This window comes from Cupressus sempervirens, chromosome 2 (assembly GCF_028749045.1).
Source record: "Cupressus sempervirens isolate cs-2001-9-10 chromosome 2, ASM2874904v1, whole genome shotgun sequence".
In the NCBI taxonomy this organism is placed as follows: Eukaryota; Viridiplantae; Streptophyta; class Pinopsida; order Cupressales; family Cupressaceae; genus Cupressus; species Cupressus sempervirens.
In genome coordinates, this window is record NC_143119.1 from 91,122,577 (window position 1) to 91,138,010 (window position 15,434).

The 15,434-nt window shown below is 38.6% G+C and overlaps 1 protein-coding gene across 3 annotated transcripts in view; it reads left to right on the forward strand.

Moving 5' to 3' along the window:
• Window positions 1–539: 539 nt before the first annotated feature.
• The window catches only part of LOC149571178 (protein ARV 2-like), a 150,848-nt gene continuing 135,953 nt past the window's right edge, over window positions 540–15,434 (forward strand). For all 3 annotated transcript variants that reach the window (XM_089812745.1, XM_089812746.1, XM_089812747.1), the window contains exons 1-2: window positions 540–965; window positions 1,060–1,107. In XM_089812745.1, the coding sequence (XP_089668871.1) occupies window positions 858–965; window positions 1,060–1,107 (156 nt within the window). In that variant the 5' untranslated portion in view covers window positions 540–857. The remainder of the gene's footprint in view (window positions 966–1,059; window positions 1,108–15,434) is intronic.

A 15,434-nucleotide genomic window follows, 5' to 3' on the forward strand; every position in this document is an offset into this window, starting at 1 on the left:
TTTAGTGATTTTTGGTTGTACAGGGTGTGAATTGTGTACCAACAATACCTCAAATTCACAGTAAAAGAAAGTTGAAAAAAACAAACAAAAAAAAAACCAAAAAACTATTGATCGCAAACAAGTTGAAAATTAAATGTGAAGTTCCTTATTGTATCATGTCGAGTGAGACTAGGACTCTCCTTTTGAAGCAATTGCTATAATGCATTTCATAAGTCATATAAAAGCAAATGAAAGAAGGTAGATGATCTAAGGCTTTTTTTTCCAATGACATTGTAAAGAAGAAAGAAGACTTGTTGTAACAAAATAATAAACTTTTGTCATGGATAAGTTCTACAAGTATTTTTTCAATAGAAGATGCCACACTAATAATAATAATTATATTAATCAATTCAATTTTGTTTTTTTATCATCCACAAAAAGTGAACATAAGGACTTTTACTGAGAGTTAAAATTATTATTATGGGAAAGGCCAAAAGAATCTTGGGATTGAGCCAAAAGTTTGGAAGTGCTCAATTATGGACAAACTATCATCAAAATTCAACTATACTTAAAACAGTGTGTTGGAAATGACCAAAAGAAACTTGAAAAGAAAGAATGATTTTCTTAAATTTTCTCTGTATGAATTGCTTTTTAGCTATGATTCTGAAAATGAAAATTAGGAGAGCTAATAGGTAAAATATGTACTTATATCCATTTTCTCTGTATGAATTGCTTTTTAGTTGGCTGCATAAGCCCTTCCGCTAAATCGGAGGGCTCTTATATAGTGATATAGGATTCCACCCAAGCTCTAGCTAGGCTGCGACTGTATGTTGGCTCATTTCAAACCACCATACATATAACACTGGCCTCTTCCTTTAATGGTCTGTGGCTATGTTAGGATGGGTTTTCTCTGTATCAACTGTGGCTCGCCAGTGAATACCCTCTTCATTCAGTACTCCGCTGGTAACATCAGGCTCAGCAAATGTGTAAGTAAAAATGTTCATGTTATATGATTTTGAATTATATACTCGGTAATGTAAGTTTCACTTGTCTAAAGTTCTAGTATGCTTATTCCCGCAGGCAAAATGCAAGGCAGTAGCAGACGAGTACATTGAATGTGAGATGATGGTATGCACAGCTTTTTGGTTTCTTATGACTTTTTAAGGAAATCCATTTGGATACGAATTTTTAGGTCTTGAATGCATTAATCGCGCCTTCTAAAAATGAAATTCTATTTGCTTGCTGCAAGTGATTATTATTTAGACTTCATCCATTTGTGTCCACCATTGCAATTCCATCTGAGTATATTCGGCGTGAGCTGTGAGACTTGAATCATTTCCTGCTAGTGGTTGTTATAAAGAATTTACCGATTTGCTTCTTCCATTGAAAACCTACGTGGGCGTATGTATTGTGAGCAGCGAGACCTGAACCATTTTCAGTTACTCTGCATCACTGTAGTTGTTAATTGAGCAGTTTCCTCATGGGGTCACACCTGTGGGAGATTATAAAAACATTTTCTTAAGATTTTTAAACACGAGTTCCCTCTAATTGTCACACGTCACCTTGGTGTTATTGGCTACTCTCGTACAAGGTCTAAGTTAATTCGGGTGTATTTTGAGCAATTTCTTGTTGATTTGCTTTATTTGAAATGAATTAAAATGCTTTTATTGAGATCAAAACAGTCCATGAGAATCTGATGTAGCATCTGAGTGCAGGAGTGAATCAAGCGTCAATTTTGTAGTGTCACAGATTTGTATTGGAGGGTATGCTTGTTAGCGTTTTAATTTGTCTTTTGTGAGGAAACACAAATGCAACAACACACAAGCTAAAACCTTTCTTCAATTAGTAGGGACGCTTCATGATATCAGACTTCTTAAACTCCACATTTTGGACAACTTTAAAGTTCTGCACATTTTACAAGATTACCATCTGGGATTTGCATGAAAGCTAATGACTGAAAAATAAGTCAGACCTGTCTTTTTGATTTCGGAGGATGAGCACAAGACTTGAAGGTACTTATCTCACAAGTGAGGTTATTGATATTTAAGACTTGCAACCAAAGCAAATAAATTGAAAGATGAACCTTTCTACTGGTTAAAGCAGAGACCAACAGATGCACACTAACAGGAGCAGATTAAACAAATAGAACATCACACAGTTTTATGATGTGAACAACTAAATTGCATTCAAAACTAATATTTAGATATACATCTCACCAATCCTCTCCATTTACTTGATGAAATCACAAGCATAAGTATTACGATAATAGATAAATGTCTATTATTAGTTAATGGTAATCTATTTGTAATCTATTGTAAATATTAGAATGTTTCTAATATTTAGTTAGCTGTAGTTATCTGTTAACTTTTTTAGCTTTCTTTTAGGTAGAATAGAATGTTTCTATTCTTTACAATCGTTTCCTAAGGAAACATCGTTTTATTCTTTTGTATGTATAGACCTCTCAGTCTTTTAATAACAAGCAAATATTTATCAAGTACTTTGTAATATGGTATTAGAGCCAATGCATCAAATCTTTTCGAAAATCAGAATTTCTTTGTCAAAATGATCAGATTCTTATTATCGTAATTATTTTCCATCATTTTTTGCTTCAAACAGCCCTAGTTCGTATAAGTATTTTCCATCTGAAAATTCAATTTTCTAAACTAGAAAAATGCGACTATTTTTCTGCTCCAAATCGCGTTTGATATATTGCTCGGCTAGGGTTTCTTTGTTATCTGCAAATTGCGTTTTTTCTGTCAGATCTTCTACACTTTGCGAGTTGAACATTGTGTCTAGGGTTTTTCAAGAAAAACTTGCAATTTTCTTTGCAAAACGCACACCAAGCACATGGTCGAACATCATTTTTGTTTGCAGTTGTTCCTTCCCTCATTCAAACGCTTGCGAATGCAAAATTACTTCGTTTCTGATGTTCAATCTTCAACCTCTAGTGCTATCTCTACCTAAGAGACCCTCTCTATGACAAAGATTGAACAATTTATTGCAACTTTGACCTTTCATGGCTGCTGACTAGGGTTTTCTTTGAAACCCTAATTTTTGAGCGCGATTTTTTTTTGATTTAAGATTCTTGGTGGGTTTTTCGAGAACTCAACTGGGTTATCGTCCTTTTTTTGAGTGCCTCTATTTTTGTGCCTCAACTTTCAAGACAACGAATCCAAAATCTGACAACATATTCTTTTTGGGTTTTCCGAGCTCTCTTCTGTGTCATCCTTCAAATTTTCTAAGTCTTCCATTTTTTGCCTTGAAGAACGTGCCTTCATAGATTTTCATGTTTTTCATTGAAAAATGTATTGTGGCATCTCTAACAAGCATTCTGCTTGAGAACAACTCAAAATTCAATGGTCAAAATTATGGCACTTGGAAGCAGCGGAGCATAGCAATTTTTGAATACCTGAATACTAATCAAATTGTTCTGGGTGTTTGAAGCGTCTGATTGCTCTTGGTATTGATCAGGATACATGGGATCTAAATGATAGAGAGGCGGTGATGCTTCCCAAATTATTCGTAGCTAATGATCAACTCTCTTAGATTCCTTTCGGCAAGACAGTTCCTGATATATGGGCACATCTCAAAGGTCTTCATGGGACTTTTGACAAAAACAAAGCTTTCTTCTTGAAGAACACTTTGTTTTCTATTATCATGAATGAACAAACCTCGCTCTAGGCTCACCTGAATAGGATTCAGGAAATCCATGATTAGTTGCTTGCCATTTGTTGCCAGATGGAGGAAGAGGACATTGTGGTTATCATTCTTCGGAGTTTACCAAAGTCCTACGAGCATTTTATTCAGACTCTCAACATCACGTCTTCTGGTGTTGATCTGAAGTTTACTGATCTCTACACACTTATGCTTCAGCAAGATTGGTGGAAACAACAGTTCTGTAGAAGCTCCAGCTCCACCTCCATAGAGCAAGCCTTTGCTATTAAATCTTTTCAGAAGGATAAAGGCAAGTTTCAATAGTTGTCTCAAAAGAAGTCTTCTGCTCCAGCTTTAGACGACTCTCGGAAGAAGAACATTCAATGCAACTAATGCCACAAGTTTGGTCACATGAAGGTTGAATGTCAGAAATGCTTAGCTGTCCAATCTAAGCAATTAGGTTCATAACTCAAAGCGAACAATGCAGAGGTCACTGAGCATACGAAATTTGCCTTCTACGCCTTTATGGCTAAAAGATCAGCAGATCATGTAAAGTCGTCTGCTTGGTACATTGATTCAAGTGCCTCTCGTCATTTCACCCACTGCAGAGATTGGTTTACTAACTACTAGCCTTATTCAAGTTCTGTTATTTTTGGTGTTGGAGAAGAGTACACCGTTGTTCACAAAGGCAACATTCAAATTCAATCAGCTGGGAGGAATCTTATTTTCCCTGATGTGTACTATGTTCTAGGGATGGAACTAAATCTACTCTCAATCAGTTAGTTACTATGACATTCTCCACTCTTGGATGTCACCTTCAGTTCACATTAGTGTACCATCACTGATAGGGCGACATAGTCAATTGTTGCAGTGGGTCTTGAGGATCATGGTCTTTTTCAACTTATGGATTCTGGTGATTCTCGGGACTTAGCTATGGCTGCTCGGCTGTCTTATGTTAACACACTTTGGCATCAACTGTATGGGCACTTAAATGTGCATTATCTCTCTCAGCTTGCTCGGGAAGAGCTTGTCCTCAATTTACTAGAGATTCAAACTCAACAGCTTGGGGTTTGTGATGAATGCCAGGCTGGGAAGCAACATCACACCTCTTTCACCAGTGGCGATTCATGGCCAGTTTCTACATCAGCTTGTTCATGTCGATATCTGTGGCCCTATGGCCACTCTTTCTGTTCTTGGGTCTAGCTATTTTCTATTGTTTGTTGACAATTTCAGTAGAAAAATGTGGCTGTATTTTCTTAAAAAGAAATCAGATGCATTTCTTGTATTTCAAAAGTTTAGACCTTAAGTTGAAAAAGAGCCTGGGAAATCTATTATTACTCTTAGATTAGACAATGGAAGGGGGGGAATTTTGTTCTAATGAATTCTCTAGCTTCTTGGATACTCATGGCATCAAACGCCAGTTAACCACACTCCACACACCACAACATAACAATGTAGTTGAATGTCGGAACAAAACAATCACTGAGATGTCTCAATCCATGTTTGAACATTGACATGTATAGAAGAGGTTTTGGGCAGAAGCAGTCAACACTACAGTTTATCTGTTGAACCGGTCACACACAGTGGCGGTCAAAGGTAAAATTCTAGAAGAGGCTTGGTCAAGTCGCAAGCCTAGAATCAGTCGCTTGAAGGTTTTTGGCCCCCTTGCTTTTGTTTGGATCCTTGATGTGTCACACACCATGTTGAATGCCAAGAATCAAAAACTCATGCTTTCTGGATACAGTAGTCTTCACAAAGCCTATCGCTTGATTGACACTGAGACATCTCGTCTCCCGTACAGTCATGATGTAATCTTTGATGGGCAATTAGGACCATTCATGCCTGTTTTTTCTATTCCTGATCCAACGGACTAGTTTGTTAACTTTGCTCTCATGGCCAACATTCATAGTATGTTTGAACTTCAAACATAATACGAGGCTAAAGGAATTCTAGAGTGGGAATAGGGCATGACATCTGAACACTAGAGCTTGCTGAAGAATAACACTTGGGTCCTTTATGCTCTTCCATGAGGGAAGAAAACCATTAGCTGCAAATGGGTTTACAAAATCAAATACAAACTTGATGTTATTTTGGATAAGTACAAAGCTTGTTTTGTTTTGAAGGACTTTTCTCAGTGTCAGGGCATTGATCATGAGGAGACCTTTTCTCCTACTGCAAAGATGAGCACCATCAGATTAGTCTTAGCCATGGCAGCATAGTTTCGCTGGAAGGTCCATCAGATGGACGTCAAGAGTGCTTTTCTGAATGGTGATCTCCATGAAGAGGTCTACGTGATTCAGCCTTTTGGTTTCAAGGTTGTTGGTAAAGACCTTCAAGTTCTCAAATTGGTGAAAGCTCTTTATGGCTTGAAGTAGGCCCCTCGGGCATGGTACATAAAAATTGATAAGTATCTCAGTGATCAAGGCTTTAAGAGGAGTTTTTCAGACTCAAATTTGTACATCAAGACTACTGATAGTGACATCATCCTTCTGGTTATTTATGTGGATATTTGATCATCACTGGTAGTTTGACATCTTTGATTCAGGGAATCAAACAAAATTTATGCCAGTCTTTTGATATGACTGACCTTGGGCTCATGCATTATTGCCTAGGTGTTGAGGTTTGGCAACAGTCTTCTGGTATATTCATCTCGTAGTCCAAATATGCCAGGGCTCTGTTAGACAAATTCCATATGCAAGATTGCAAGCCTGCATCTACACCCATGGAGAAAAGCCTCAAGTTACCAAACAAGTCTGATTTTCCTCTCGTTAATGATACTACACACAGGGAACTAGTAGGCAACCTCATCTACCTCTCTGCTACTAGGCTTGACATTAGCTTCGCAGTCAGCTACATCTCATGCTTTATGACAGCTCCCAAGGTTGATCATTGGATGACTGCAAAGCGTGTGCTTCGTTATGTGAAGGTCACTTCAGATTATGGACTTGTTTACTCTTGAAGTTCTAATCCTAGACTTAGTGGGTTCACAAATTTAGATTGGGCAAGCTCTATTGATGATAAAAAGTCAACTTCTGGATATGTGTTCAGTGTGGGATCCAGTGCCCTCACATGGAAGGGTAAGAAGCAACATGCAATTCCTCTCTCCTCTATAGAGGGACTGTTAAGGCAGGATGTGAAGCTGTTTGGCTTCATCGGATGCTTAGGGATATACAGATGTCACTAGCAGTCTTGACTAATCTGTTTGTTGATAACAAAGGTGTTATCAGGTTAGTCCGAAATCTAGTCTTCCATGAACAAACCAAGCATGTGGATGTTCACTGTCACTACATACGACAATTGGTTGAAGACGGGACAATAGATTTGTAGTATGGTCCTACCACAGATCGGACTACAAACATTCTCACCAAGCCTCTTGGTCCTGATAAATTTGTCAAATTCAGAGGACAACTTGGTGTTGTGGATAGATTAACCAATAAGGGAGGGCATTATGACAATAGATAAATGTCTATTATTAGTTAATGGTAATCTATTTGTAATCTATTGTAAATATTAGAATGTTTTTAATTTTTAGTTAGTTGTAGTTATCTGTTAACTTTTTTAGCTTTCTTTTAGCTAAAATAGAATGTTTCTATTCTTTACGATCGTTTCCTAAGGAAACATTGTTCTATTCTTTTGTATATATAGACCTCTCCGTCTCTGTTAATAACAAGCAAATATTTACCAATTACTTTGTAATAATAAGTCTGACAATCACTTCAGCTGAATAACAGTTTCACCAACACAAACTTAGGTTCAAACTACCATTAAGAGATTATGTGCCCAAAGAACTTATTTATATGGTACATTGAAGAGCTTATAAGGATTCAAGATTATGATATCACAAAAAGAACTGCTTTAAAGTAAACTTGCTCACATGTTGTATGAACAATGGAAAGCTTTCTTTATAGAGAACTAGTTCTAAAGACTCAAACAATTTGTAATGGGTACTTTGGAAATGCCCAAGGACTGAACCAACCATTGATAAATATTTTAATGTTTTTTCCATAGATTTTGAAACCACATAACATGAACAAGAAGGAATCTATGCAAACTGAAGATTGAACTACTGCTGAAATAATACTAGTTTTCAAACTAATAAAATTAAATACAAAGCAAACTCAATAATTACTCCAGCATCATAAAATCAAATACATAACAAACTCTTCAACTCATTAATTACACCCAATTTTCCTGTAGCTGAAAATGCGCCCAAGCTGCCTGCTAATGAAGTTGATAGCAATGAATTCCAAAGGCCAAACCCAAAGGGAATGACCTCTAGAATGTCACAAGAGAGGATAAACGTCTTCTAATGCCAAGAACAGATCTGTAACTCACACATCCATGTTCTTCTCATATTCCACCGAGCCTAACAATAGCTACAAGCTCTCCTTTTATTCCCACTTCATAGGGTCAATCACTTTACACAAGCAATGTGGGATAAATAAAATAAAATAAAATAAAAGAAAAGGCTAATGGTCGCACAACTGGACAACTACTAAAGTGGGGACATTACAGTCTGTCCCCCTTGAAATTGCTTGTCCTCAAGCAATCTTAGTCTTGTTTGTTGTAACACCTGCTCACTCTCCCAAGTAGTATCTTCCTCTGACAGGTCTCTCCATCTGACTAAATATTCTTTAATCACGTTGTTCCACATAGTTCTTTCCCTGGTATCTAGAATAGCCTTAGGAAATATACGAGCTTCCCCTCCTCATCTAATGGTGGCAAATCTACAGAAGGCACAACTCTCTGACCAATGGCTTTCTTGAACCTCGACATATGAAACACATTATGCATCTGATTGCCCTCCGGAAGCTCAATCTCATAGGCAACCTCGCCCACCTTGCGAATCACTTTGTAGGGGCCATAAAGCCTAGGCTTCAACTTCTCTGCTCCGCTCTTCTTGAGTGATGACTGTCTGTATGGTTGTAACCTCAAGTAAACCATATCGCCAACCTCAAAGCTGTGCTCTATCCGGTGCTGTTCAACATACAATTTCTGTTGATTTTGGGCTTGCTGTATATTCTCCTTGAGCACCCTCAAAATATTCTATCCTGCAAGAAGTCTTTTGCTCTGGGCACTCTACTATCTCCCAAAACCAAATCTAGGAAGCTAGGTGCTTCATAACCATACAGTGCCATGAATGGAGTCATCTTGATGGACATATGATAAGTGGTGCTATAACAATACTCTCCCATATGTAGCCATTTGACCTAAGCTCTCTGTTTTGCAGTCACGTAGTTCCTCAGATATCCTTCCACCCATTTATTCACAATCTTTTTTTGCCCATCTGTCTGTGGATGATAACTAGTGCTAGGTGTAAGATCTGTGCCACACAACCTAAACAATTCTTGCTAAAAACCACTCATAAATTTACTATCCTGATCTCTGACAATGAAACTAAGTAGTTCATGTAACTTGAATATCTCTTTAAAGAAAAGATCGACCACCTGTGCTGCTATGTAGGTGGATGGAATAGCAAAGAAGTGAGCAAACTTCCTTAACCAATTAACTACCATATAGATGCAATCTCTCCCCTATACTCGTGGCAACCCGGTGATGAAGTCCATAGAAATACTTTCCCATTTCCTATCCAAAATGGTGAAGGCTGTAACAACTTTGCAGGATATGTGTGCTCTCCCTTATTTTGCTGACAAACTACACACTCCCTGACATGCTTCTGAACATCATCCTTGAGCCCTTTCCATGTGAACCGCTCATGGATCTGCCTGCAGGTCTTAAAGACCCCTGGATGTCCAGCTGTAGGTGCATCATGAAATGCCTTCAGTATTACCTCCCTAAACTATGATGAAGGAATCAAATATATCCTACCCTGGAACTTGATCAATCTGTCGATCACCATATAACGATCATCCTATATGGTGCTTGCAATCACTCCAGAAGCCCAAGTATCCCTTGCATACTCTGCCATAATCTTATTTCTCCAATTTCTTGTAATCTCAGCTAGAGCACAAATATGAGGTCACCTGGATAAAGCATCTGCCACCACATTTTTCTTACCTTTGACAAACTCAATGTCAAAGTCATAAGCTTGCAACTTCTTAATCCACTTTTGTTGTCTATCATTCAAATCACGTTGACTCATGAAGTATTTGATGTTGTTGTGATCAGTCTTGATAACAAACTTCCTCCCAACTAGGTAGGACCGGAACTTGGCCAATGCATGCATAATAGCCAACATCTCCTGATTGTAGATGGAATAGCTCCTTTCCACTCCACGGAGCTTCCTACTCTCAAAAGCAATGGGATGCTTCTCCTACATCAAAACTGCCCCATTCCCATCACCTGATGCATCACAATGAAGCTCAAATGGTTTCGTGAAGTCCGGTAGAGCTAATATTGAACATGATGACATCACTTTCTTGGAATGGTCGAAGCATCTCTGAGCTTCCCCTGTCCATACGAAGGCTCCTTTCTTGTTAAGGTCTGTCAAGGGTGCAACGGTTTGTGAAAATCCCTTAACAAATCTCCTATAAAATCCGCAAAGACCAAAGAACCCCTTAAGTTGTGTGAGGTTCGTAGGAGTAGGCCAATCAATAATAGCTCTAACCTTTTCGAGATCTATCCGAACTCTATCTGTGCTGATGATATGCCCAAGGTATAATAGCTCAGTTAACCCAAACTCACACTTAGATTCCTTGGCATATAGTGACTCTTTCTCCAAAAATGGACAACACCATCTCAAGATGCTGTAAATGCTCCTCCCAAGTCTTATTGAAGACTAAAATGTCATCAAAGAAAATCAGGACAAATCTCCTAAGCTGCTCCTTGAATACCTGATTCATGCAACTCTGGAATGTAGCAGGGGCATTGGTTAGCCCAAATACCATAACCAAAAACTCGAAGTGGCCATAGTGACATCGAAAAGTTGTCTTCTCAATGTCCTCCTCCCTTATCTTGATCTGATGATACTCTGATTGTAAATCAATCTTTGTAAAAAAGCATGCACCATGCAGTTCATTAATCAGCTCATCTATCTATGGGATGGGATATTTGTTCTTAATGGTCTTCTTATTTAATGCCTTGTAATTGATGCACATGCGCATCGTCCCATCCTTCTTCTTTACCAACACTACTGCTGAAGCAAAGGGGCTCTTACTAGGCCTAATATGCCCCATCTCCAACAAATCCTTAATCGCCTTTTCTATCTCATCCTTGTGTTTCTTAGGATGATGATAGGGAGTAATCATAACTGGAGGCTCCCTCCTCGAGTTCAATAACATGTTGCATCCCTCTGCCAGAACGAACCCCATGCAGAATCTTACCAAAAACTTTAGCATGCCTATCAAGTATCTCTTGGATATCTATTGGATGACTCTTCACCTGTGGTTCCTATGAGGTTGGCATAGTAAAACGTTTTGTTGCCAACTCTACATCATCATGCTGAAATAGTTTCTGCATCCTCCTCAAGGAGATTACTCTGCAACTCCCATCTGAAAGTCCTATAAGTACAATAGTTCTGCCCTCATGCTGAAACCTCATCTCCAATTTTGCTAGGTTGAGTGTGTGAACTCGACTAGCGAGGCCATCCATGTCATGCCGAGGATGACATCATAGTCTCCCATGTCTACTACATATAACTCATCCTCCAACTCATAGCCATCTCCAAACTTGATGTGAAGATTAGGTCTCTTTTGAGTGCATAATAATTTGTCACCATTAGCTACCATGACTCTAAATCCGGCGTGCTCCTCGGTCTGTAAACCTCTCTTGGCTACCAATTGTGCATCTATGAAATTATGTGTAGCCCCAGTGATAACAAGTGAGATCACTTTCTGCCCCTGGATAGTACCCCTAACCTTAAATGTGATCGCCTTTTGAGCTCCCGTTATTCATGCCAATGACTTCTCATCCTCAGGAATGTTGCTCTCCTCTGTAGTGCTATCCTCGTCTGAATCAGAGTGCTGATCCTCCCTCTCTGATTATGACTCCTCTGCTGAGAAATACTCCATTTGATTTGCCTTAGCCTTGAGAGTACACTTATGAGATAAGTCCCAAGGCTCTCTGCAATGAAAATATAGCTTCTTCTTCCTCAACTCATTCAGGGTGTCATTATCCAACTTATTATCCTTTTTTGGCTGAGCATCCTTGTGAAAAGATTTTTTGTCCTTCTCCTTGTCCTTTTTCATATATGAATCGCTATGCTGAAATCTGCTCCTAAGAAGAAGGTGCTAAGTCACGAGCCTTCTTAGTTGCCTCCTGTAATGTAGCTAGGTCATGCCCCTTGACCCAACCCGTCAAGGGATTTGAAAGTCCATCCATAAACAACACTACTAACCTCCTCTCTGAAATATCTGTACAAACACAACTAACCGCTGAAATTCACTGATATACATCTCAATTGATCCCCATTGCTTGAGTTGTGCCAACTCCTTAAATTTTAACTCGGGATCTTTGGTATTAAATCTCTCTATGAGTCTCTCAGTGAACTCCTCGTAAGATGTGATCTGATTATGTCCCAGGGTTACCATGCTATGGTGCCAGCACTCATGTGCTGGACCATACAAATGAATAGCTGCATACTTGATAGCCTCCTCCTCAGTCATAGGATTCAGTTGGAAGTATGTATCTACCTTTTGAACCCAAGCTCGTGCAGTCATCTTCCCTGAAGCATCATAATAAGGTAAAGAAAGTTTCCCAACTTTCTTTCTTAGCTCAAAGTTTTGATTTCTCCCTCCTGATTTGGGCATGTGTCTCAAGTCCATATAATCTTTGAGGAAAATATCTGCCTGAAACTTCGGTCCACTAGCCTCCCAGCCCCTCTTGAACTAATCCTGTAACTCTGTAATTTGTGGTTCATTCACTGGTTGAACTGGATCTCTAGGTGGGAAGGTGGGTAGACGAGGTCTCGAGCTCGCTGTTCAAGCTGGGTGTGCAACATGTCTAAAGTTATCAGCCTCATTCCCGTTGTTGCTATGTCCATTATTACCATTAATGTTATTCTCAGGACTGTTGTTGCTGCCTCGGCCTCCATTATTATTGCCCCTATTGTTGTTGTTTCCCCGATTGTTATTGTTTCCATTGTTGACATTGGTTGGATTAATATTGATGCCCATCTATCTAGCCATAAGCTGCAACATCATATCCATTTGCTTATTCTGCTCCTGTTGCATACGTTGCCCCTCCTCTAAGGTACCCAGTAACCATCTGAACATTACATCCTCCTGATTTGGACCAGTATTCCTGCCTCCACCTAATCCTATATTCCTATCATCTCGGTCATTCATACTGCTGTCTTGTTCAAAGAATATCTCCTCTGTGTTTGTATGATTGGATCATATGTCCCTTTGCACGGATGAACTACACTATTCGCTCTGCAAGTCTGAACTCCTACTTTGTCTTGCTCTGGTATTGCGGAAATTATAAAGCCCTTGTCACATGCTCAAACATAAATACTTAGCCTTTTTAATTTCTAGTTTTAGTGTTTTAACATTTTGTCAAACACTTTTCCCTCTATCCGTCTGTTCCAAATTCCCTATAAGACCTCCACAGGACGATAGGACTTATAGCTTTGATACCACTGTAATGGGCACCCTGGAAATGCCCAAGGACTGAACCAACTGCTGATAAAGATTTTAATGTCTTTGCATAGATTTGAAAGCCACATAACATGAACAAGAAGGAATTTATGCAAAACTGAAGATTGAACTACTATTGAAATAATATTAGTTTTCGAGCTAATAAAATTAAATACATAGCAAACTTTCCAACTCACTAATTACTCCAGCATTATAACATGTTATTGTAGTCATGATTTCCCAACTTGCTGCTACAGTAATATGAATAGTGCCATGCTACAGTGCTGGTACAGTAAAAACTGCCTTCAATCAGTCCAAGACCCTCATTAAAACATTCCTCCACAATGACATAAGTATCGGACAAGGAATGAGAATGGTTTGAGCAAACACCCAATCCGCCTGTAGCTGGAAATAAGCCCAAGTTGCTTGTTAATGAAGTTGATAGCAATGAATTCCAAAGGCCAAACCCCAAGGGAATGACGTCTAGAATGTCACAAGAGAGAATAGACGTCCTCTAATGCCAAGAACAGATTTGTAACTCACACATCCATGTTCTTCTCATATTCCACCGTGCCTAACAATAGCTACAATCTCTTCTTTTATTCCTACTTCAGAGGGTTGACCACTTTACACAAGCAATGTGGGATAAATAAAATAAAATAAAATTAAAGAAAAGGTTATCGGTTGCACAACTGCACAATTGCTAAAGTGGGGACATTACACAATTATTCAATTAGAAAAGGCCTAAATAGGTTCTTGTGCACTACTTGGAGTTGAATCCTGAGAGTGACAGCTGCCACATAAGGTGACTACTTAAAATAATATCTTGCATATGGGTGACCTTTGAGATTCTGAAACACTTTTTGCATTGAAACTTGTGAATCCTCTGGAGTCTGGATCTTTTGAAGAGCATGAAAGCCTTCATCTATTTGGAAGATATGAAACTCTGATTGGCATGGCAAAACCATTGCTTTTGCAAAATGATAATAAGCCAAACACTTTGAATTTGAAATGCTCAATCTTAGAAGCACTAGAAAGGCTTCCTTTGACATGTTACACATGTTCTTCATCAGGGGATCTCTAATCATGTGACCAAATAAGTTAGCTCATGCAACTTTTGCTGATACATATCTCCTCCTCACCATATTAGTGTTCTGAAATACACAATCTGAATAGCTATCCTTGTGGAATAAAAAATATTACTTGAGAGAAAAAATGAAAAATCTGACGTGAGAATGAGTTACAGCAGGTCACAGACAAGGATAAAAATACGAAGAAAGGTGCTGCTGAAGACTCCTCCCATAAAAACCTTCCAAAATAGTTCTGAAAACCACCTGAAATGCCTGCATAAATCGGAATAATTCATCCTCTTTCTGCTATGAATACCAGATACAAACAGTCTTGAGTTGGAATAGTGTATATTATATAATATTGTAACGTCCCCAGCTCAAAGCAAGACAATTAACAACAATTGGTTGTCCTTTCTTTAGATAACCCAAGAGGAAGAGGATGTAGAGCATCCTTCTGTAAGAAAGAAAGTCCTTGGCTTGTTCTAAATTCTAATCTTATGTTGAGTGCATGTCTTTTGATGCAATTTAGGTGAACATATAAATGAACTTAAGTTATTTTAAGTACGTCTTTTTAGGCAACTTAAGTGATGAATAGCCAAGGGACTTAAGCTATCAGCTCGTTTATGCACTTAAGCGACTTAATAAAAACATTTGACAAAAAAACAAGGTGGGCCCCCACCTTCAAAGAATTTTATTGGTGCACACTTTAGGTTTTTATTTGGAGCGTTGGATTAAGAAGTGGAATATCAAGGGTGGAGATTGATTCATCTTTTTAGAAGGTGCTATAAAACACCCTAAGGGCTCATTTAGAGCTCATTATGTGATGAAGTTTACTGAGTATTGCTACAACATCTTGGCTCGAGGATTGAAACCCTCAAGTATCTGTAATTTTGGTGAGGCACAAGGGCTCTCCCTAGTCAGAGAAGTGTGTTTTGGTGGAAGAACTCCAGTTTGTGAAACCCAAACACATTGTTAATCCTGGGCTGCAAGTATTGATCAAGTTTGGATGCCAAATTGACCATCAGTGCTGGAGGCTCAGATCTGGAGACATTCACTGTTGCTGATCATCCATTACTAAGTTTTTTGAGGGACTGCTGCAAGGAGTAGCTAGAACAAACTGTTTGACAATAATTTTGGGAGTCTAGTGTTAACCATTTTGGACAGCTAAGGTTTGATGAAGTGCAGAAATAAAATC